At 50.0% G+C, this 24,082-nt stretch overlaps 1 protein-coding gene across 5 annotated transcripts; it reads left to right on the top strand.

Annotated features, from left to right (window-relative positions):
* The first annotated feature begins 288 nt into the window (after positions 1-288).
* GLB1L3 (galactosidase beta 1 like 3) lies at positions 289-23,848 on the top strand. 5 transcript variants are annotated; one of them, XM_061202188.1, is made up of 20 exons: positions 289-510; positions 1,235-1,366; positions 1,515-1,727; positions 6,841-6,909; positions 7,481-7,576; positions 8,650-8,758; positions 9,764-9,856; positions 12,366-12,447; positions 13,332-13,396; positions 16,310-16,394; positions 17,880-18,017; positions 18,570-18,650; positions 19,257-19,363; positions 20,201-20,341; positions 20,671-20,742; positions 21,211-21,289; positions 21,702-21,789; positions 22,138-22,249; positions 23,372-23,488; positions 23,627-23,848. In XM_061202188.1, exons 1-20 carry the CDS (start codon positions 488-490, stop codon positions 23,690-23,692), a joined length of 1,968 nt encoding a protein of 655 aa, XP_061058171.1. In that variant the 5' UTR covers positions 289-487; the 3' UTR covers positions 23,693-23,848. The 5 variants fall into 5 exon arrangements, with proteins under 5 accessions (XP_061058171.1, XP_061058167.1, XP_061058168.1 ...); XM_061202184.1 differs by lacking the exons at positions 17,880-18,017; positions 18,570-18,650; XM_061202185.1 differs by lacking the exons at positions 17,880-18,017; positions 18,570-18,650; positions 22,138-22,249.
* The last annotated feature ends 234 nt before the right edge of the window (positions 23,849-24,082 follow it).

Below are 24,082 nucleotides of genomic sequence, written 5' to 3'. Positions count from 1 at the left end.
TGTCCCTCGCCCTTGCGTCCCTGGCACCGCGCGGCACCTTTATTTCGCGTTTCTCATCTTATTGAAGTATTTCATTGTGCGCCCGGAGCCAGAGGGGTTCTCACTAAAGTTGCTGAACCGGCGGAAGCAAAACTTCCCGGCTCTCCCGCACACGTAGGCTAAGTCGCCCTTCGGTCCTACTTCTCCCCGCCTTTCTGTCCCGATTGGTCGGTGAAACACAGTTTCGGAAATTCAAGGTCAGGGCGATAACCCGACACCCTCCCGCCTTCCTTCCGCCGCTGAAAGGCATTTGCGCCCAGAGGCTGTTCGACACCCTCGGTCCGATGCGGGGCTGCTGTTCCCGCCGCCCAGAGCCCGACTCTCCGCCTCCGTCCCCTGCGTCCCGGGCGGCGCGCGCCTGAGACCGTCCCCGCGTCCCCGCGCGGCGTCTGAGCAGCGGAGAGGCGGCGGGAGCAGCGCGGGACGTCGGCTCCTCGGCCTAGCGGTGATGGGCTCCCCGCAGCGTTCCAGGTGAAGGTCCCCCAGTCCCCAGCCCACCTGCCCTTCCAGGCGCGGGCTCGCTCACGCCCCATCCCGGTTCTCCATCGCCCCGAGGGCAGCTTACCTGGGAGCCTCCTAGACCCCCTCCGCGTTCTGTCAGTCGTCATCCACAGGCATTTATTGCGTCGAGCCCTGGGAACGTTACTTGGGGCAAGGGCCATCTTGCACTGGGACACCCTCCTGGGCCCTCAGATCTGCCCAAGACTCTCCTCATCACCACCCCCCCCCCAAGCCTTCTCTCCTCCAGTGCTGTTCCTGCCCCCCCTGCTGGGGGTCTGTCCATCACCTCCGATGGAAGAAAGTCAGGGTGTGGGTGCTGAGAAGGCGCTCCTGCTGCCGGCCACCGAGTCCTTCCCGAACCTGGTGGATGTAACGTTCCCGCCTGGCACTGAGCCCCGATCCCCCTCCCCCACCTTTCCCAGGACCTCTCCCCACTCCCCAGCCCTGCCCTGTCCCTGGCTGTAGGCTTTTAGGACGGAAAGTCCGTCCCCAGCTCTCTGTCCAGAATGAGGTGGGCAGTGGGACCGCCCCGGTGGCCCAGGACCCGGGGTGGACCCGGGTGGAGCGCAGAGACCCACCCGAGTCGTGAGCCACCTCCGGGCTCCTGCCTTTCCCCTGCCTCCGACCTGCCATCTGGTCCCTCCAGCATCCCTCGCACCTTCCGTGGGTCACTGTTATTTCTTTCTCTTTTCAGCCTCTGTCTCTCCTGGAGAAGAGTCCTGTGCATCTTTTTCCTGCCATTTATTTCATCAGGTTTTGCTCCTCGGGTGAAAAACAGAGATAACTTTGTATTTGAAAACGACCAGCTGAAGCCAGACCAGCACAGGTGTGCCCGAGCGGGGAGGGAGGTGGCCCCTTCTCCTTTCTGGGAGGAAGTAACATCAGCGCTCGGCCACTACCACGCCTTCTCTTTCCGCTAGGGCTCCCACAGCCTCCCTCTCCCCCACCCCTCTCTCCCTCTTGCCCCTCCACAGGTTTAACTGGTCGCACCTGACCCCGCTCAAGCTGAAGGACCGCTCGGTGGGGCTTCAGACTGAAGAGAGAGCAGGAAGGAACCCGTACTTCACGCTGGAGGGTCACGAGTTCCTCATCTTCGGGGGCTCCATCCACTACTTCCGGGTGCCCAGGGACTACTGGAGGGACCGGCTGCTCAAGCTGAGAGCCTGCGGCTTCAACACCGTCACCACGTGAGCATGGCCCCAGGGGGGCTCGAGCCTCCGGCGTGGGGAGTGCAGCGCACGCCTTTCACTTACCTCGCGTGCTTAGTTTGCTGTGGTCCGTCCTTGGATGGGGTGACGCAGGACTTTGCTCAGGAGCCTTTCCAACGGGAGAGTCATTGTGCCCCTTAAGAGAGCTGTTTTACGACAGATGCTCAAAGTATATTTTCAGTTAAATACATGGTGTTTTTTTTTTTAATATATAAATTTATTTATTTTTTGGCTGCACTGGGTCTTCGTTGCTGCGCATGGGCTTTCTCTAGTTGCAGTGAGCGGGGGCTACTCTTCGTTGGGGTGCGCGGGCTTCTCATTGCAGTGGCTCCTCTTGTTGCAGAGCACGGGCTCTAGGCGTGCAGGCTTCAGTAGTTGTGGCACGCGGGCTCAGTAGTTGTGGCTCGCGGGCTCTAGAGCGCAGGCTCAGTAGTCATGGTGCACGGGTTTAGTTGCTCCGCGGCATGTGGGATCTTCCCAGACCAGGGCTCGAGCCCATGTCACCTGCATTGGCAGGCGGATTCTTAACCACTGCACCACCAGGGAAGCCCCTACATGGTGTTTTAAAAACAATCTTTATTTATGTCTATGGAGATGAGCACATAGAGGAATAATCCTAGAATAAGAAAGAAACACGTAAGGAAAGACCAGCATCAGGAAAGAGAGGGTTAGTGTTGAAAGGGCAGGAATATTGCAGCTTAGTGACTGAGGGGTCGGGGTTTAGCGGCAGACAGACCTGGTCTTCACGCCCAGCTGTGCCTCCAGCCTTCACCTCCCAGGGTCCTGTAAAGCCTTATAACTTTGTGTTGATGATTCAATGAGAGAAAACCTCTATCTTATTTATAACAAAAATGCCTGTCGCCATGCCTGGCACATACATGTACTCAATGATGGTGACAAAAAGAAATGCAAGCCCAGCTTAGTCAATTGGAAGAATTTTAACGTGAACTTAACCTGATATTTAACGTGACTGTGTCTAGGGACAAGAGGTGCCGTGTATTTAGGGTGCACTGACGACTAGGCATTTTCTGAGCGTTTTCAAAACATCGCTTGATCCTGACAACTGTCCTGGAGGTCGTGGTGTAGTCGCTGCCCTGAGGGCTCTGCCAGCTGGTTCAGGGCCGGCGTCGCCTCGAGGCCTGACCACGCCATGGGAATGAGGCGGCCCGAAGTCACACGGAGCAGAGGCTCCTGCCTGCGCACACACGGCAGGTTGAGTAAAACCACGCCCCAAGCAAAAGCCATATTTGAATGAGGAAAGTGGTGGTCCCTTCATAAGGGACCTATTTCCAGAAAAGTCTTGAAACTGAAAAAACTGAGAGTCCATAACGGTGGGGTGAAGGTGAGCCCAGACGGAAAACTCTGGAAGCGGCTGGTAAAAGGATGTGCGGGAGCTCTAGGAACAGGGCTCCCGAAGGTGGGGGATGGCCGGGAAGCCTTCCGTGTAGCGACCCTGCCATTGCCGGGACCCAGCGTTGCGAATTTGAACGCATCGGGCCCTGCACAGGGAGCCACCAGACCTCCTCCCTCCTGACACATGTGCAGTATTTACACACTGCCAGGCCTGTGCTAAACCCTAGGAAGGAGGGACCCTGCCCCCCGCAGCGATCCCACAGGGCGAGGGGCGTCACTGTCTTTGGTAGGTGAGGACACTCAGGCACTTGCCCAGCTGTGCTGGGGGGTCAGGCAGGCCCCAGGCCTGGCTGCCTTTCAAAACTGGGCTCAGCTTGGGCATTGGGGTTACATCCACAGCACTTTGCAGCCCTTCCTGTAAGGTCTTGTTGTCAAGTCCAAGTGCCCTTTGCAGGGTATTTCATCATTTTATGATGCAGAATATATTTTTCTGGTTTTATTCTTTTTTTTAAAAAGTAACAACAACATAAATTTATTTCCTATATTGTCTTCTTAAATGTCATTACACTCGACATAAAAACTTCTAATTGTTGGGATATACAGAAACTGAATGAGTTATTATAGGTTACTTAGGTCAGTGGTCCCTAAATACCTACTAAACTTTTTCTGTTTCTTGATGAGATGTTTGTCACCAGCAATTAGAAAGCTCTGTTGCTTTTATGGTCAAGGTGTGGGGTTTTGTTAGTTAACGTCAGGAGAAAGTAAAGGCAGTCCTGAGAAGCTGGAACTTACAATATAGAAAGAAAAAGAGCAGAAACATGTTAGCAAACGCCATGGGGCACATAATATAGTTTTACATCTGTAACTGTATTCATGATGTTCATTCCAAAAGATTTACGTTCCCTTGCCTTTCCAGGTTAACCCTCCATTGGTCTTTATGGATGGTACTTATAATGTATTGAATTTTGAAAGAAGTAGGGACCGTGGGGTGTCCTCACACCACTGACCAGTCACAGGACCAGAGAAATGCAAACCCAGAGCAGAAGCCCTTTGCGCCTGAGTGTCCCCACTGCCCCCGTGTGGCAAAGCTAAGCATCACACTCACTGAAGGAGAGAGGATGCTTCCAGGGCCCGTCCCTTAGTGCAGAGCTGACTCCGAACAGTGGCTTGGACGCTGAGAGCAGTAAATTGATAATTGGCTCATCTAATATGCAAATAATTTAATCATAAATAATTGTTGAGTTTTACTGAGGCCTTTCTGCATCTGTTGAAGGGATGATACGGTTTTTCTTCACTCTTATGTTAAAGCAGTAAATTACATTGAAAATTTTTTTGATATTGAGTCCATCTACGGCTCTGGGATGAATTTGGCTTGGTTGTGAGACATGCACCTGTGGGTACCCACACACAGATTGCTGGACTGGATTTGTTAGTGGTTTTTTTTTTTTCATATTTTTTTTGATGTGGACCATTTTTTAAAGTCTTTATTGAATTTTTTACAATATTGCTTTTGTTTTATGTTTTGGTTTTTTGGCCCTGAGGCATGTGGGATCTTAGCTCCCCAACCAGGGATCAAGATTCGCTAGTGTTCTATCTCAAATACATATATTTATGATGATAACTAAACTTGACTTAAAATTTTATTTGAGTGTCTTGTTCAGTTTTGAAATCAGTCTTATGATAAATGCATTAACTGATTTTATCCTCTTTCTCTGTTCCCTGAAAATATTTTGCAAAAGAATTATCTTTACCCTGAATATCTCTTAAAATTCACTTATAAAACTCTGCGACTGCTGTCTTTTGTGATTGTGAGGTGAAGATTCTGGGGACAACACAACTCTCTTGAACAGTTATTGTTTAATTCTTGCTTCTGTTTCTTCTAGAATATATCGTATTTTTATTCTATAGCTCTTTTTTCGTTTCCTTTCTTCTTTTGGATTGACTGGGACTTAAAAAAATTCTTTCTTTCTTGGAAGTTATACATCATATTGTGTGTTTGGGACTTTTTCCTTTTTTCTTACTCAATCTTGTCTGAACTTTTAGTCTTTTCAAAGAACTAGCTTGTAGATTTATTCATCTTCCCTATATCTTTCTGTTTTCTATTATATACTTTCTGAGTTATATATAATTTTCTTTTCTCTATTTGATTTTGTGCTGTCTCTCCCCCCTCCCCCTTCTCCTTGTCTCCTGAGTTGAAAATTTAGCTCATTTTCTTTCCAGGATTTAATGTTTTCTAATATATCTATTCAGGGACATAAATGTACCTCTAAGTATTGCTTTGGTTATATTTCCCACAAATTTTGCTATATAGTAGCAGAGTCGTTTGTTTTCAAACATTTCAGCTCTTTGGGAATATGCTTTCTGCTTTATTTCTTTTAGCTTTTACTATTCTTAAAGTGAAATTTTCTAACTTAGTTACATTTGCCTTGGGATCATGGACTATTCGATGTAGATTTTGGAATTTGTTGAGATTTACTTTGTATTTAACAACTGTTCCCTGTGTTTTTTAAGAAGTACGTGTTCAACATTGTTGCCCACTGCTTTCTCTGTGTATTTATTGGATCCATCCTTTCAATTGTGTTGTTCAAATCTATATCCTTACAATTTTTTTTTTGCTGTTAGTATCTTTGTTTCTTGGAGAACTATTTTAACTCTTCCCACTATGACTGTGGATGGATCCATTTCCTCTGTGATTCAGTAAACTTTTCCTTTACTTGAAGCTGTGTGTTAAGAGCATAGAAGGTCATCATATCTTCTTGATGGATTATTCCTTTTATTTGATGCCTCTCTTAACATCTATTTGTGGTGTTTTTTTTGCCTTAACATCCATTTTGCATGCTATTGAAGAGCGCTAGAATAATTTTTCCTCATCCATATCTTTTCCCATCTTTTTGTTTTCAACTTTTTTTTCAGCAATTTTCTTTAAAGTAAGTCACTTGTAAGCATCATTTAGCAAAATTTTTTCACTCTATTCTCTCAGTGTAGAGCTATAAACTTTGCCAGACATATTTAGTCTTGTGCAAACCAACTTTTTATTCCTCCTCATAACAGAAGATCTTGAAATACAGTCAGTTCAGCCATAAGGCAACGCATGCACTCTTAAAAATCTGCACTCTGCAAAACCGTGTAACAAGAACTATAGGGCTTATGAGAAACATGAGGTTAGGGGCACAAACCTCAAAACCTTTGTTGGTGACACACAAAAAAAATACTCACCTAATGAACATAGCACGTAATAAAAATTTTACATGTTTCTTCGGCCCTACAGACTCAGCCCAAGGGGGAGGTCCTGGCAGGGTCCTTCTTGCTAAGGTCTATAAGTGGTACCTTCTTTTATTTTATCTCCATTAGCCTCATAGAAACTCGTCCTCTATCCTTATTTTGATTAATTTTTAGCAATAATTCATTGGGTATATAGAGACATTTGTGGTTTTTTCCTTTGCTTTATATTTTTAATGGATACTACAAAGAATAAGGTGGTGAGTGGGATAATTTATGCATAAATTCAAGGGATCTAGACTCATAGGATTATTGGCAGCTTAGAACACAAGTGGGTAAGAGAGAAAGGGACTATTGAAAATAACCACTGTTCATGTGACAAGGTCTACGTGCCAGTGGAAGCTTCAAGTTATTCCAAAAGAGAGCTCTCCCAGGGTTTGACATGGGTTTGGGACTGACCTAGCAATTCGGAGGAAAGAAATAAAAACATCTTATTGTAGCTCCCACTTTTCTACCACAGCTACGTTCCGTGGAACCTGCACGAGCCGGAAAGAGGCAGATTCGACTTCTCTGGGAACCTGGACCTGGAGTAGGCGCTCCTGCGGCTGCGACCCGGCCCGGGGCAGGGGGTGCGGGGGCTCCTGGGGTGGCTGGGATCCCCAGGGGCACCTGGGCTCTGCCGTGAGAACAGAGGGAACCTGGGGTCTGCAGCCTGTTCTCAGGACCCCAATGCTCTCCAGCCACGACCCCTTTACTCCCGGGGGCCCGGGCCTGCCTGCCCTGAGCCCAGACCTGTTCGCTGCAGCCCAGAGGGGCCCCATCCCCCAGGTGGGCCCTGCCCTGCAGGGTGGTCCTGCCACCGCCGGGGTGGGGGGCCAGCAGGGTCAGGCTCCCTGTCGGGACCCCTGTGCCCCGTCTGAGGCCCGTTGTCCTCGTGCCCCCAGAGGTGCTGTGCAGATGTCCTAGGCTGGGGGCCACTGCTGTGACCCGGCTGGGCATTCCCTGCTGTGCTGGGGGGTCGCATCCAGCCCTCAGCGCCCCCAGCCCCCGGGGGAGGGGAGGGCGGGCGAGGGGAGGGGGCGGCAGCTCTGCCCTGCGGTGGGGCTGGGCTGTCCCCCCTCGGCTCCGAGGCCTGAGAGTTGGTGACACTGACCCCCCAGGGCCTTCGTCCTGTTGGCCGCGGAGGTGGGGCTGTGGGTGATCCTGCGTCCGGGCCCCTACATCTGCAGTGAGATGGACCTCGGGGGCCTGCCCAGGTGAGCGGGGCCGGGGCCTCAGCTGTGTCCGGAGTGGAGCACCGCTGACGCTGTCGTCCAGTCTAAGGAGAGCAGGGCCTGTCCTGTGTTTCCCCGCGCACGCGTTGTCCCAGGGAACGCGGGTGGTGGTGGAGCGCTGAGGGCCGGTGCCGCTCCAGCTCCCGAATCCCTGGTTCACCGATGGGATGTGGGTCTCGGTCGTGCAGCCAGGAGTGCGTGGGGGAGGGGAGGCGTCAGCTGCTCATGCTTCTTTCCAGGAGGGAGCTTTGCCCGCCTCTGTTTCCTCTGGTGGGAAGAAGGGAAGGAAAGCTTAGACAGTGGGAGGGAGAACTTCTGGGCTTGTTCGGACCACTCCTGGTTTTTCTCGTATTTTGTTGACAGAAGCTCTGTTCTCCATGGCACTGAGGCCCTCAGCTCTCTCCCTCCCCCCTCCATTTTCTTTGCCCGGTCCTGCCCCTGTGATGCTGGCCCTCAGTCAGACAACCAAGGTTCAGGGGGAGAATCCAAGGATGCTCTTCTGTTATCTCTAGAGCTGACGGGACTCCCCGTTGGTCCACACTCTGACCCCAAGTGGACGGTCTACTTCCTGATCAGGAGAGGCTTTGCTTTCCTCCAGGATGGGCTTGTCTCCAGCCCAGCTCAGGAGACACCTGACCTGGGGGAAGCAGCGAGTCTGGCTGTCAGCTTCTCTCTGTCCAGGTCTTAGAGGAAAAGTAACTCTGTCCCTAAGCCTATGCTGTGCTCAAAAAACAGTTTTTAATGAGCTGAAAAAGAATGCAGGAGAGCATTCAACGAAAGCTTACACCACCTCTCATTAGGATGCGGGCGGGCGAGCCTCACGGGGCTGATGGCACCTCCTGGCAGTGGAGGTGGAATCTCTCCCACATCTCACAAGTCCGTGAGACTGGTCCAGAAAGCTGGCATCCTTTCAGGGCCTTGAGTACCCAAGGTCATGGATGTGAGGGCGGAGACGTAAAACCTCCGAAGGGAGCCCCGATCATCCTGCCCCTCCTTGCGCCTTCCCTCCCGCCTCACCCGCTGAGCCTCGCCCCCTCTCCCCACTTCTCCCCCAGCCGGTTACTGCAAGACCCCGCGTCGCAGCTGAGGACCACGAACCGCAGCTTTGTGGAGGCTACTAACAAGTACTTCGATCACCTGATTGCCAGAGTGGTTCCGCTGCAGGTAAAGACTGACGGCCGTTTCCTGCTTTGCTACCTCTGCTTTAGGGCAGCAGCTGTCCTGGCTCTCTGTGCGCAGAATCCCCGCATGAGGACAGAGGCTGACAGGCCTGCAGTTTGGATTCTAGACCCTCATCCTAGCGCAGCCTTTTCTAGGGCTTCTAGAAAGGGGCCGAAGGAGAGGCTGTGAGGGAAGACATGCTCACTCTCCTGGGTCCAGCTCAGGAGCCGGTGCCCGTCGTCCGTCGTGCGTTGTAGGGAAGGAAGGTGCGCCTCCCTGTAGAGCTGCTGTCGCCCTGCGGGGGGGGTGGGGAAGCAAATGCCACTGTGCCTGCGGGGTGCGGACAGGCTTCCGGGAGCAGAGAGCGGGCGCAGAGTGGACGGACGTTCCCAGATTAAGTTAAACGTTGAACACGTGACTGGCACGTCTAGGGCACCGTCGATGGCTTAGTGGCAGACCGGGTGGTTTGAGGAGTGGGTACAAGTGAGAAGCGGAGGCCGTGAGTGCGGACAGGATGCTCAGGAGCGGGGCCTGCCGCTGGAGGGGTCCGCGAGGAGCCAGCACTCCACCCTCTCCCTCTCTCTGGGGTGGGGGTTCCGGGTAGTTTCCATGGTGATGGGAGTCAGTGGGTCTGGCAGGGAAGGATGAAAGCACAGGAGGAGAGGGCCCAGCACGGACAGCCGCGTTCCTGAGCTGGGACGGGAGGCAGGGGGCTCTGCACGGTGGTGGCGTCCCCCTGCGATGCGGAGCGAGGAGGTGGGAAGGTGGAAGCAGGTGAGTTTGCAGGTTCGGGATCTCACAGTGGAGGAGATACTCAGTATGAGAAATCAAGGGAAAACCTTGCAGCGGCTGATGCATGAAGACCAGGGAGGTGGGGCTGCTGGCAGTAGCCGGAGGGCCTGGAGGTGACTGTGGCTGCCGCATGGGGAGGAGGGCAGTCACAGCAACGCCCAGGCCCCTGGCTTCCCTGCGAGGCTGACCCTGCCCGTCTGCCTGTCTCGTCCCCAGTACCGCAAGGGAGGGCCCGTCATCGCGGTGCAGGTGGAGAATGAGTACGGCTCCTTCTACAAGGACAAGGCTTACATGCCCTACCTTCACCAGGTGAGACCGGCTCTGCTCCGTGGTCACCTCCCTCACAGCCTACACGTGAGTCCCTGCTGCACGGTGACCGTGCTGGACCCTGGGGGAGGCGGGACCACGTGGGACCCAGTTCAGTGTCCCTGTGAGTCCACAACAGGGTCAGAGTGAGCAGGAAGGGCTCAAATGGCATTGTTATGAGGTGAAACATGAGGGTAAAAGGTTGTTCCTTTCTGTCCCGTCTCTGGGACCCACGGTTGTCGTGAAAGCTGGGGTGGTGGGTCCTCACCCATAGTAATAAATAGTGCTTCCTGGGCCGAGTGACAGTGCCCCCTTCTCTGACCTGTGGTGTGAATACTCTTTCGTCTGCTGCCTTTGCTTGTCCGTGGGTGGGGTGGCATGTCTCAGGCCAGGGGATACCTGTCGTCCTGCCTGGTGTCCTTTCTGGGGGGTCAGGCCCCTCCCAGCCCCCAGCGTCCCACGTTCAGGAAGCTGATGAGTTCTGGTCTAAACCGGACCCACCCAGGTTGCTAAGTGGGGGCAGGGGTCCCATGTGCTCTGCCCACAGAGACCCCTGGACGGGGGCACTGGGGAGGGGAGAGAGAGGGGCAGGGCTGGCTCCGCACCGTCCTGGCTCCCGTCCTGCAGCCGTGGTTCTGCAGCCCACGTGGTGTGTGAGAAGCTTCCCTCCCCAGCATGGCTCGGGGACATCACTTCAGACCTCTCAGGTCCATCTCATTCAGCGTTATTTTAATTATTCGATTTTTAAAACGTGCCCCTCGACTCCCTCCAGGCCCAGGTCTGGCTCAGTGAGCATGTAAGACACACAGACGGGGTCCTTGGCTCCCCGCCATCGTCTGCTCCCTGGTCCCTCAGTGAACATGACTTTCAGATGAGACCCCTGCTTCCCCCACCTCCCCGAGGCCGGCGGGCTTCCTTGTTTCCTTGAGTGTCCAGGCGGGACCCGGGTTTGTGACTGTCTTTCTCAGGGGCTGCAGCCTCCGCCTCTCCTTCCCAAGTCCCCCCTCTCTGTCCCTCTGGTTTATCGTCTGTGTGTCTATGGATCTCTCACTTTCTCTCTCCCCTCCCCCGCCCCGTTAACTATCCATCTATCAATCTATTATCTATCATCTATCTATTATCTATCATCTATTGATCTATCATCTATCTATCTTCATCTATCTATCTATCTATTATCTATCATCTATCGATCGATCTAGCTATCTCTCTATCATCTATCTATCATATATCTATGTATCATCTATCTATCAATCATATATCTATGTACCATCTATCTATTATCTATCATCTATCTATCTATCTAATTATCTATCATCTATCGATCTATCATGTATCTATTTATCTATCATCTATTGATCTATTATTTATCCATCATCTATTGTCTATCTATTATCATCTATCTATTGATCTATTATCTATCTATCATCTATCTATCTCTTATCTGTCTATCATCTATTGATCTATCATCTATCTATTATCATCTATTGATCTATTATTTATCATCTATCGACCTATCTATCATCTATCTATCTATCTAATCATATATCTATGTATCATCTATCTATTATCTATCTATTGATCTATTATCTATCATCTATCTATCGATTGATCTATCAATCTATCTATCATATATCTATGTATCATCTATCTATTATCATCTATTGATCTATTATCTATCATCTATCGATTGATCTATCATATATCTACCTATCTGTCTATCATATATCTATGTATCATCCATCTACCTATCATCTATCTATTATCATCTATCAATCATCTATCTTTCATATCTATCTATCATCTATGTATCAGTCTATCATATCTATCATCTATCTATCATATCTATCTATCATCTATCTACCAATTTATTATCTATCATCTATCTATCATCTATCGATATTATCTATCTATATCTATCTACCTATCTATATATTATCTATCTATCATCTATCGATATTATCTATCCATCATCTATTATCATCTATCTATTGATCTGTTATCTATCTATCATCTATTATCTATCTATCATCTAACGATCTATCTAGCATCTGTCTATCTATTATCATCTATCTATCGATCTATTATCTATCATCTATCATTTATTGATCTATCTATCATCTATATCTATCTATCTATCTATCTATCTATCTATCTATCTATCTATCTATCATCTGTTTATCTACATGTCTCTCTCTCCCCCCTGGTTGTAGACCCTCCCCCGGGTTCCCTTGTGAACTCACCTTTGTGCTTTTCCTTTGGGGCCCATGGCCATGGGGTGTCAGAGTCTATACGCAGCTGTGCGGTCACCCCCGGGAAAGACACCAGGCTGGTCGGAGACCACAGTCCCCCATTTTGCTGAGCTGCACCTGGGCAGACTCTTGATTTGTGCCTTCCTGTCTAGTTCCCATTATGCCCGTCTGAGCCCAGGTGTATATATTTCCTAATTTCCTTGTATTTCCTTCTTCCCAGGGGAGCAAGGAGGTGGGTTCATCTTGTCCAGTTCTCTCAACAGGCCCTGCTGAAGAGAGGGATTGTGGAGCTGCTCTTGACCTCAGATAATACAGATGCAGTAGTGAGAGGCCACATAAAAGGAGGTATGAATTTAGACTTATTTTAAGGGAGAACTGAGGCTCTGAGCTGGACTTCTGAATCTTGAAGGAGCCTCAGAAAGACCAAGTGTATCCCTGATACCTCTCTTTCCCGTGTGCACTGAAGTGGACCCCAGAGGCTTGATGTCACGATGACGAGGACCCAAGGTCAAAGGTAGTGGCACCTGGCCAGCTTGCTCCCTCTTCCTCACTCCTGAGATCTTCCAACAGAGCCTCTGTCCTTAGGGCACCTTTCCATCTTTCCCAATTTTTCTGTGGCTAAGAGTCTGGGCTGGTGCCAGGCATGGCTTAGAGTCAGGCCTTCTTCACCAGCATCAGGAGCCTCGTGGAGAAGCAGAAGACAGTGCTGCGTCAGGAGGCCAGCCTGGGCAGAGCCCAGCCCTGGATCCCACAGCCTGAGGCTCACTGTGGACGCTGCTCGTGTCCTGGGAGTAAAGTAGCCGAACAGTTCAGGACAGAATCGTGAGATCACGACAGTGAGGGAAGTGGCCGAGGTGGCAGCACCCCCGGGAATCCAGGGGACATCTGTCATGTCTTCTCCTCCTCCTCGGTGGCATGTCCCCACATTACCACCATGCGGTGGAGAGTGTGCTGACCTTGGGACCAGGAAACCTGCGTGCAATTCCCAGGTTTAATCAAGTCGTGTGACCTTGAACTGTTCCACTTTTCTGCAAAAAACATGGCTACCTTGAACTGCCCTCCTTCCCTCACGTTGTCCTTGAAGTGCCCACCGATGTGAGGGCAAGTGTGGCAGCTCTTTGTACCCCGTACAGAGGGATGCAGCGGGGTCCCGGTACCCTTCCCTCTGCAGGCGGCCCCTCCCCCCTGACGGGGACCGAGGGGCCTCAGCAGCACCCCTCTCTCTGCAGTGCTGGCCACCATCAACATGAAGACATTTAAGGAGGGCTTGTTCAAGCATCTTTATAAGGTGCAGGTAAGGAGGAGACTGCCCGGCCTGGGCAGTGGTGGTCAAGAGAACAGGGGCCGGCCCTGGGGCCTCAGTGGTTCCAAAGCAGTTGGGAGGTCATGCCATTTGTCATGGGGAGTGTGTGTCACCTGTTAGTGGAGTGCCTCTCGGGGACACCCCGAGGAAGGGGGGTGGGAAGTGAACGGGCTGGGAGGTGGCCGGGTTGCTAGGGCAACCTGTTCACAGATTCTGCAGCTCATGGGGACGCGGGACCATTGACCATGAAGTCTTCCCCAAATGTGCGTTGAGTAGCTCTGCTCCGTGGGTGACCCCGTGAGAGTCATGGAGATGGATGGACACGATTACCAGGATGGCAGCCTCTCTCCCAGCACAGCGGGGACCCAGGTCTCCGGACCAACTCTGCTTCACACACACCTGGGTTCCCTTGTGCCTCGGATGCTGTCCAAGCCCCTGGTGCCCTTGAGGCCTGCTGTGCCTGGGACGCCCTTTCCAGGCCCAACCCCCCTCTTCTCCTCCCCACAGCACCCTCCTCTCAGCCTTCCCCCCTCCTCCACAGTTTTAATCAAAGAACGAATGATTCTTATTTCCTTTGCTCACCAATTTCTGCCCAGGTTCTCGCCTAGTAAAAAGAAGGGGCTCTGCCAGGGACGGCACCATGGCTATCTCTAGTTTTTAGTGTCTCCTTTATTGTTTCTTTTTTCTCGTTCCTTTTAAAAACGGCTTTATTGAAATACAACTTATACACCATTAAATCCACCCACTGCAAGTGTACAATTCAATCTATAGAGTTTTACAGCCATCACCACAATCTAGAAGGTTTCCTCATGCAGTTAATCCCCCTCCCATCTCTGGCCCTAGCAACCACTCATGCACTTTCCGTCTCCATAAATTTGCCTTTTCTAGATGTTTCATATACATGGGATCCTACAATATCCAGTCTTTCATGCTGCTTGATGACTTTGAGGTTCATCCATATGTAGTGTGAATCACTGCTTCATCTCTTTTGACAGTGGAGTGGATTGTGTCTTTGCCGCCATACCTATGACCTCAGACCAGGCCCACCTCCTCTTTTGTGCGAATACGGTTAACGTGGATTTTGAATGCTGGCCTGGTCTTGCATTCCTGGGGTGAATCCCACTTGGTTGTGATGTATTCTCATTTTATATACTGCTGGTTTCAATTTGTTTGTATTTTGTTGAGAATTTTTGCTTCCATGTTCATGAGAGATATTGATTGTTGGTTTTCATTTCTTGAAACATCTTTGTTTGATTTTGGAATTAGGGTCATGCTGGCCTCATAAAATGAATTTGGAAAAATTCCCTCCTTTTCTGTCTTCTGGAAGGGATTGTATAGAATTGTTAGTATTCCTTACTTACTGTTTGGTAAAATTCACCATTGAAACCATCTGGACCTGAAGTTTTCTTTTTTAGAAGGTTTTTGATTAGGAATTTAATTTTTCTAATAGATATTGCACAATTCAAGTTATTGCTTCTTAAGTGAGTTTTGGTGGTTTGGGTCCTTCAAGGGTTTATTCTATCCATTTTCATCTAAGTTTTGAATTCATGGCCATAGAGTTGTTTGTAATGATCCATTAATATCCTTTGAATGTCTTTGTTGTAAGTAATGTTGACCCTTCTTTCATTCCTGATATTGGCAATTTTGTGTATTTTTTTAAAAATCTTGGTCAGTATGACTAGAAGCTTATCACTTTTATTGATCTTTTCAGAGAACCAGATTTTGACTTTTTTTCTCATTATTTTTCTGTTTTCTATTTCATTGATTTCTGCTCTGATCTTTAATATCTTTTATATTAAGGAATCAGAAGGTAATATTTTACCTTCTGATTCCTTAATGGATTGAATTAACTCTACTTTTACTAGTTTTTTTTTTTTTTCCTGGTAGAAACTTAGGTTACTGATTTGAGACTTTCTTCTTTTCTAATATAAGCATTTAGTGCTATGAATTTTCTTGTATGCACTGGTTTTGCTGCATCCCACCAATTTTGACATGCTGCATTTTTATTTTCAAATAATGTTTTTAAAAATGTTCAAAACATTAAACTTCCCTTGAGATGTCTTCTTTATTCCATGTATCAGTTAGAAGCATGTTGGTTAACTTCTCAGTCTTTGGAGATTTTCTAGATATCATTCTGTTATTGATTTCTATTTTAATACTGTGAAAATCCAAGGACATGCTTGGTTTGATCTCTCTTCTTTTACATCTGTTAAGGTTTGTTTTATGGCTTATAATATGGTCATCTTTGGTAAATGTTCCATGTACATTTTGGAAGAATGTGTATTTTGCATTTGTTTGTACATTTCCATTAGGTCAGGTTGTTTGGTGATGTTGTTCAGGTAATCTCTATCCTTACTAATTATCTGCCTGCTTATCCTATCAATTATTAAGGGAAGAGTGTTGACATCTCTAAATAAAATTGTGGATTTGTTTATTTGTGTTGCGTGCTGGTCTCAGCCAGTCGATAACTAGTGCAGTAGCAGGACAGGCCCCTGTGGTTCTTATTATGATCACAAGATGCCCTCAGCAATAACCATCAGGTTATTATTTCCTCTACTGTACTCTTTGGTTTATTTTTCTGTTTTTTCTAATTTATTGAATTAGATTTCAGTTATCCAAGAAATTTCTAATTTCTTGGATAATTGGCCCCCGAAATTTTATGTTTCTTTTTGTTCCTGTGTTTTAATGTACATATGGTGTATTTTTGAGCCTGTAGGGGAAGAGGAGGAGCCACTGCTGTGGATGGTAGCAAAGGTGTAGTGGGTGAGGGGATGCAGGGAGTAAGCGCTGAGTTGGGAAAAGTGGAAAGCAAGAGTTCCTCAAATTCTCATTTGTTGTATTCAGTTTTTCTGATTTTTCTTCTTCCTTTTGTCAGACTTAGTATTTGATTTGGTTTGTTCCTAGAGCAATAAGCCCATTTTGATCATGGAATACTGGGTCGGCTGGTTCGACACGTGGGGAAATGAACACATGGTGAGAAATGCGGAAGGTGAGTGCTCTGCAGTGTTTGACCCAGTGGAGTGGTCCTGAGTCGGAGGTCGTTCACACATTTCTCTGCTCATAAATCAGCTCTCTGACCTGCACCTACTATGGCCAGGGACATGACCAGGCCTGAGGGTGCACTTGGGGGTACAAGTCACCTGGCTCCCACGCCCTGGGAGCTTGTCAGTTGGTGGATGGACAGATAGTTAAGAAGTAAACAATCAGTGTAGAGTTCCCCACCCAACGAGTGCTTTGAAGCAAAAAAGCAGGTGCAATGACAGAAGAGGCAGGGGCAGACCAGCCGTGGGGGTCCCGGGAAGGGTCTCTGAAGAAGGGCATGCATTTGCTGAAAATCCTAATCATCTCTGGAAAATGCGCAGGCCACTGCTCTGGAGATGTCTGCTGAGGGGCAGAAATTATCAGGAGATGAGAGAGGTCGTAGCTCCCGGAGCCAAAGCGACGAGGATTTCAGCCCCAGCTCTGCAGCCCCAGTGGGGGTGACCCTCCTGCTGAGCCTCCGTGGCCCACCCCTCCCCAGTAGGGCTGTTGTCAGGATTAAGTGTGGCGATCCACGTAAACCGCCCAGAATGGTGCCTGGCAGAGGTTGTCAACAAAAGGATTTTTCTACTAACGATATTTTGCTATGGCTGTTATAAAAGCAAGCTCACTTGTGCCGGAAATAAAGAAAACCACTGAAAGGTAGTGGGTAACTGAGAAAAGTCTGCTTTGGGCTGAAAAATAAAAAACAAAACAAAACAAAAATATCTCCGGACCGTCACCAGTAAACGACGGTTTTCTGACCACATGTATATCAGGCACTGTGCATGTTTCTTACATATATGCCACCATCAATAAATCTCTCATCCATCCTTGATGTAGTAGGAATAGGACCTTCATTTAACAGATAAGGGAGCAGAGGCTCTGAGAGAGAAAACAGGTTGAACAAGATCAGACGGAATGTAAGGAGCACAGCCAGCATTGAATCCCACATCTAACTAACCTTTAACCAGCCCATACCTGTTATGGCCAGTGCAAAGATGACCTTGAGACAAAAATGAGTGCCTCCGTGGCTAGAGACTGTGGACTGTTGCAGTGGTTCTAAAAGTCAGTGGCCCCAGAGATACTACCCTACAAGGTAGTCATAAGGGTATACTAATTATTTCTACAATTTCAAAAAATCTAATGAACATTAGATATTTAAGTGACATAGAGGTTCTCAGGCTGTTATTTAATAGATGTAGTTTGGAGTCAAATCATGTACATACTCTGGGAGAAATGATTTTTGAAAAGGCTCTTGGTATTGATAAGACTTGGTTTCCTAGGGCAGTTCTGGTCAGTTCTACCTATTGTCTGGGGAGAATCTTCATGGAGGTTGAAGGACAAAACAGTTGAGTTTACTGTGGGGCAGAGTTGAGGAGGAGAAGATTTCACAGAGACTCCTGTCTTCTCTGAAGTGTTAATGTTCTCTATTTCTCATCTCCCTCCTCTGCAGAGGTTAAAAGCAGTGTGTCTGAATTTATCAGATTGGGGATCTCCTTCAACGTGTACATGTTCCACGGGGGAACCAACTTCGGTTTCATGAACGGGGCCACGCATATTGACAGGCACAGAGGCGTTGTCACGAGCTATGGCAGGTGTTTGCTGGGAGGGTCCCCTCCGAGTGCGGGGGCCCTGTGGCTTTACCGGGGAGGCCCACAAACACGTCCTGGCATTATGGGGCTCTTGACCCATAATCTACGCTGAGCATTGAGTGTTCTCTTGTCTCTTTATCTTCCTTCTGAGATGCTCACAATGCCGTCAGCAGGCTGTCCTTGCCGTGGATGGGGCTGCCTGTGAGCTCTAGCTCTGGTCCGCTCACCTGTACCCTGAGCCCTTGACCTAGACCTCCCCAGGTAGAATCCAGTGGTGGTTGCCGTGTGGGCACCCGGAGGCCCCGGTGGGCAGTCAGGTTGAGGGGAGAAGAGAGTGTCCACTACGAAGGGAAGCAGAAGGATAAGCCCAGGGTCGTGGCAGCCTCGGACCCCCAGGAAGGGCTGTGGGGAATGTTCCCAGGGTGGCCTTACTCCCCTGCACCCCAGCCTGGTCCAGCGGCGGGAAGGCGCCTCCCGTCCCCCTCCGGTGGCCCTGGCCCAGCTCGTGGTGGGGTGTCCCCTGCCCAGCGATGGCGGCTGGTGTCTTGCAGACTACGACGCGCTGCTGACAGAGGCCGGGGACTACACAGACAAGTACTTCAAGCTCCAAGAGCTCTTTAAATACATCCTCGGTACTCAGCTGCCAATTTATTGGAGGGGTGGCCCTCCTCAGGAAGCGGGAGGGGAGGAAAGGGAAGGGTTCCCTGTGAGCAGAAGCTTAAAGGCGCCCGTAAGGGCAGGGGCAACCTTCAGTTCAAATCCTGGCTTTCCCACTTACAAGCCCTTTAAGCTGTAGTGTCTTCTCTAAACATGAGGACAATGGTCCTTGTCTCATATAATGATTGTGAAGTTGAAGTTACTATTTATAAAGCTCTCAGCATGATGTGTGACATGATACCCTCATATACAACAGCAAAAGTCATCCTAATGAATTGTATTTATTGAAATTAACAAACCACTTACTATGTGCTAGGAAGTCCGGCAGCACCGGCATTGCCAAAGGGCATCAGGCAGAGGTCCTGCTCCTGAGACCCCTGTGGGGTCTGTAGCCATCAGCCCTCTTTGCCCACAAAGTGGCTTCAACTTAGTTCCACCAGAGTTTCATCACTGTTGGAGAAGTGCTGGCCTAGGACCCACCTCTTTGGTTGGCCCCGGGACACAAGAGCTCCTGGAGAGGATGGGGAGGCTTGGAGAAGGAAGGGGACGTTCCAGGAGCTTCTTGCCCATTTTCTTTGCAGTCACCCCTCTGCCCCTCTTACCGGAGCCCATTCCCAAGACTGTGTACCCCTCCGTGGACCCATCCCTTTACTTGCCACTGTGGGATGCCCTGCAGTACTTGAATAGGGTGAGTGACACCCGGGCTCTGGGGGAGCAGGGTGGCCCCTGGAGACAGTGGGGGTTGGGGGGGACAGGCCGAGGCCACAGAGCAGAGATCCCTTCAGGGGTTTTTAGTGGGAAGCGTGAATGTAATCCTCTGCATCTTGTCCACATTTAGAACTAGGGGGCGAGAGCCAGGAGCTCCTTCTGGGCAGATCGTGAAGGGGTTTGAACTTGAAGAACAAGAAGGGGTGGGGAGAAGCAGGACATGAGAGGCTTCTGGCTCCCAGCTCCAATGACCCCCCCATCCTGAGTTGGGCCGCGCGGTCCCCACGGAAAGGGCTGCCAAGCCAGGAACCGTGAAACGCGGTTTCCGCCTCCTCTTCACCATCAGCTAGGCCGAATCGCTGAACCCCTGTGGGTCCCTGCGCTCCCTTTAGGACTAGACTCTGTGTCCCTGCAGAAGAAAAGGTGAACATTGTGTGGACGATGTCAACTCTTGAGTTCACACTGTTGCGCCTCCACTGACCCTCCTTCCAATAAGAAGTCGTGCCTGGCACGTTGCAGATGTGAAATAAATATTTGCTCAGTGCGCCCTCTTTGCTGGCCCACAGTTGCGCTAGGACGCGGCTGTTTACTCTGTTGATTCAGGATTAGAGCAGTGGTCCCCCTGCCCTCTTGCCACCCACCCCATCCCGAGCCTTCTGGTCAGTGGAGACTAGGGCACAGGCGTCGTCACACAGCATCTGTTTCAGTTCCTCATCCAAAGGGCTTTTGGGGACCGTTAGGAGGGCCAACGAAACATGCCCAGGGTCTTAGGAAGAAGGCCCCCGTTCTTACCCCTGACTCCCCATCCGTCTCTCAGCCGGTCATCTCTAACATTCCACTCAACATGGAGAACCTGCCCATCAACAACGGCAACGGCCAGTCCTATGGGCTCGTGCTTTACGAGACGACCATCTGCTCCGGGGGCCGGCTTCACGCTGACGCACGGGACATGGCTCAGGTGGGGTAGGGCCATCTGGTCGCAAGCAGGACACCAGCCCAACGCCGCCGCGGGGGCGAGTGGTCAGTTGCTGGTTCACTTCGCTATTTGATAGCATTTTTAAGCACCTCTGTGTATGAGGCTTGACTGGGATGTAAAGCTGGACGAAAGAGACCCGATTTACTTACCATGACTTAAGTCTATAGGGGCCTCCGGATCGGGCCAGCTTCTGGCTGCCTGTGGGCACCGAGGCTGGTGGCTTCCTTCGTAGCCACCTCCCCTAATCCAGGCCTCCCTGCCCCCTTCTGCCCCTTGGACCTACCCATCTGACACCGGCTCTTCTTTCACAGGTGTTTTTGAATGAGACAAGTTTAGGAATTCTGGCTGATGGTTTCCAGAACATAGACATTCCTAAAATCACGGTACGTAATTCAGAAATCTAGATGCTGCCCTAGACCACGGACTCAAGTGCAAACACGGCCTGTTCCTGAGATAGACTCGTCCTGTCCCCACCTCTGCCCCTGGGCGTCGTGCCTGCCTCAGGGTCCCGGCAGGAAGCGTTAGGGCCGTGAGCGTACATGCCTCTCCCAGGCCTTGGTGCATCCAGGGCTACAGCATCCGCTTCGGTGTGGATGGAATTACCCTGCCAAGCGCCTGGCCGGGCTCTGACCACAGGCACAGCTGAGTCCCTCAGCCTCTCTGAAGGCAGACCAGGCGGGACAGAGTTTGGAGCAGGAACCCACGGGGTCCTTCTGGTGGGGGGCCCCGGGGCTCTGGGGCCTTCTCTTCCCATTCACTTGTCTGCCGTCTGGGACTCCGAGAAGAATGGGTTCCAGAGTAAAAGCCCTACATGGCCTTGTGGTCCCCATGAACTGGTCTGTCCCAAGCAGGAATGTCAACTTCTAAGGATCCTGGTAGAGAATCAAGGACGCATCAGTTTTTCGTGGAAAATTCAAAATCAGCAGAAAGGTGGGCTCTGGGCCTAAGAAACAGGCCAATGACCTCTCTTCATGGTGACTTGGACCTGAAGATTGGGGGTGGAGTTGGGAGGAAAGACTGGGTCCCCAGGCAGTGGCAGGGCCCCTGAGTCCTGGGACCAATGGTGCACGTGCCCGCTCCCTTGCCCTGCCATGTCCTGCTCCCCGGGGCAGAGGGTGCTGGCTGTCGGAGCAGGACCTGGTCCCCTTGTGGGAACTTAGGGGAAGTTCTGAACCTGGGCGGGGAGCTTTCTTGTTGGTATGGAGACCCTTGGTTGTGCAGGTCAGACCAGTCTGTTCCCTCCTGGACGAGCCCTGGTCACAGAGGGGTCCAGGCTGCGAGTCTGCACCCGGACGATGGAGAATATCCCGTCCATCTTCTCTCTCCTCCCTCCCCGCTGCAGGATTAATCGGACCTGTTACTCTGAATAACATTCCCCTGCAGAGTTTCACCATCTATTCTCTAGAATTAAAAATGAGCTTCTTCGAGAGGTATGCTCCTTCTAACCCTAACCCTAACCCTAACCCTCCTAACCCTAACCCTAACCCTCCCAACCCTAACCCTAACCCTAACCCTAACACTCACCCTCCTAACCCTAGCCTTGGAGGGCAGGGAGCTTGAGGTCTCCAACTCTCCACTTTGCAGATGAGGGGCCAAGATTCAGGGCCCCGGAGTGATGGGCTCAGGATTATAGAGGCTCCTGATTCCAGCCTAGTGCTTCTGGCCTAGCACATCCCCTGCCCCAGAATCCTCGTCCCTGCGCGGGAAACCTGGGGTCAGTGTGGGGACTGCAGCTGGGAAAGGGCTTTCCCCTCCCTCAAGGCGTGGCCTTCTTGCAGGCTCCGCTCTGTCTCCTGGAAGCCTGTCCCGACTCGCTCCCTGGGCCCTGCCTTCTACCTGGGCACCTTGAAGGCGGGCTCTTCTCCCCAGGACACCTTCCTGACGCTCCCAGTGAGTGAGCGCCCTCCCTTGCTCTGGGGTCCCCACCACCTGTTCTCTTGGGAGGAGTCTGGAAGCAAGGCCATCGTGTTCCTGGCAGGAGCACTCCCCTTTCTGCCTTTCTTTCTCTTCCTCACTTTTAACTAAAGTTTACAACATTTCTCAGTCCTCCTAACTTATCATTGTTTAAAAAAATAATACATCAAAGCACAATGGAAAAATTCGAATACTAACAAGATGTAGAGAGCAAAGGGCTGTCTTTCCAACCCTCTCCCACCTCCAATTCCTCTCTACTTCTCAGAATTAAGCACGACCAAGAGTTTGCATGGTTCCATGTGTCCCTTTGCCTAAACACGTGCACAATCACTTTTTACACTAATGGGATGGTTCCATAAATTGTATTCTCCAATTTCCTTTTTTGGGGGAGGGTATTATTTTTTACTTAGTATATCTTCTGTTTGTAAACACACATGGATAACGTAAAGGCACAAAATATGAACGTACAGATCAATAAATTGTCACGAGGCAAACACCATAAAATTACTGTTGAGATAAAAAATGAAATACTGTCAGTACCCCTCCCAGTCTTTGCCTCACCTAACAGGTCCCAATGCAGAGTATAGATTAGTTAATGAGTTTCCCGATACCCAGTTTTCCTAGATTAAATCTAAATGTGTGAGGCTATGAAAGTTCTGCTCAGCTTCTCAGCCTCCTCCTCCTGGATAAGCAGGTGCCTCTAGTGGGAAAACTGCTTCCATGTCTTCTCCCAGGTCTTGGTCCTGTAATTCTTCATTGGATTGCAAGCAGGTTAAAAAAATGTGCAGACTTTTATGGTTGTTGTCAGCAGCAGTCTTCACCTCTATTACCTAGTACTTGTTTCTGGAAGCAGAAGAGCTGCTTTTTAAAAAAAGACAGCACCATCTGTCACAGGTCAGGAGCCGCAGTGCCTCAGCATCTTCTCTGCCATCCGTCGACCAGGTAGCAGGTGGGACTGTTAGGACGTGTCCCCTTCTGAACTCACCTCCACGCTCAGTGCCTCTGAGCATCTCAGCCGTGCCCTCACTGCCCAAAGCCTTAGGCTTTACCTTGCCAGAGGGAATCTGTTCCTGTGTCTCAAGCTCCCTTCCCTTCCAGGGCTGGGATTATGGATTTGTGTTCATCAATGGGCGTAACCTTGGGCGATATTGGAACATTGGGCCTCAGGAGACCCTTTACCTTCCTGGTGCCTGGCTCCAGCCAGAGGACAATGAGGTGCGTGGCCCCCACCCCCATCTTTACGGCTCATAAGCGCTCCGATCTGACTTCATTCCCAAAATACGTATCGCAGTGTCTTTCTGATTCTGTATTGGGCTCACCCTTTCTTACTGGCAACCCGTCTGTTCTTCCCAGATCATCGTGTTTGAGAAGAAGCAGCGTGGGCCATACATCCACACCACAGACAACCCCAGGTGGTAGGACTGGGTTCTGACACCCTTCTTGGCTTGTTGGAGTTCATGCACAGGCAGTTTTTCAGGAGGAAGGTTTACATCAAGAATATCAAATACAGTGTTGCCTACAATAGCAAAAATGTGAAAAGACCCTAAAAAATCAACAGAGAAATTGTTATGTATATTATAGTAAATCCATATGATGCAATTTTAGGCTTTAAAAAGTCTCCAAAATCTTCAATGACTGATTTGCCAGTTAGATGCTTAACCTTTAGCAAGTTTTATTCTCTGCACAAATGTGCTTTTAGGCAGACATGAATAAAATAAACGCATTTTATTTCTGCCTCCCCATACTCAGTTGGAAAGGAGGCATCTTTGGCCAAAGAGAGGGTAAGGAGAGAGGGTGTTGTATATGCTG

The sequence above is a fragment of the Eubalaena glacialis genome, chromosome 10, assembly GCF_028564815.1.
Source record: "Eubalaena glacialis isolate mEubGla1 chromosome 10, mEubGla1.1.hap2.+ XY, whole genome shotgun sequence".
In the NCBI taxonomy this organism is placed as follows: domain Eukaryota; kingdom Metazoa; phylum Chordata; class Mammalia; order Artiodactyla; family Balaenidae; genus Eubalaena; species Eubalaena glacialis.
Note: the sequence above shows the minus strand (reverse complement) of the source record. Positions and strands in the feature narration are given on the sequence as shown.

Bases quoted from the DNA above. Each gene is read 5' to 3' on its own strand.
- GLB1L3 (XM_061202188.1), top strand. From the start codon at position 488: ATGGGCTCCCCGCAGCGTTCCAG. The intron at 8,759-9,763 runs GTAAAGACTGAC...TCTCGTCCCCAG, and splicing joins CCAGAGTGGTTCCGCTGCAG to TACCGCAAGGGAGGGCCCGT. The intron at 20,342-20,670 runs GTGGGGTAGGGC...CTTCTTTCACAG, and splicing joins ACGCACGGGACATGGCTCAG to GTGTTTTTGAATGAGACAAG.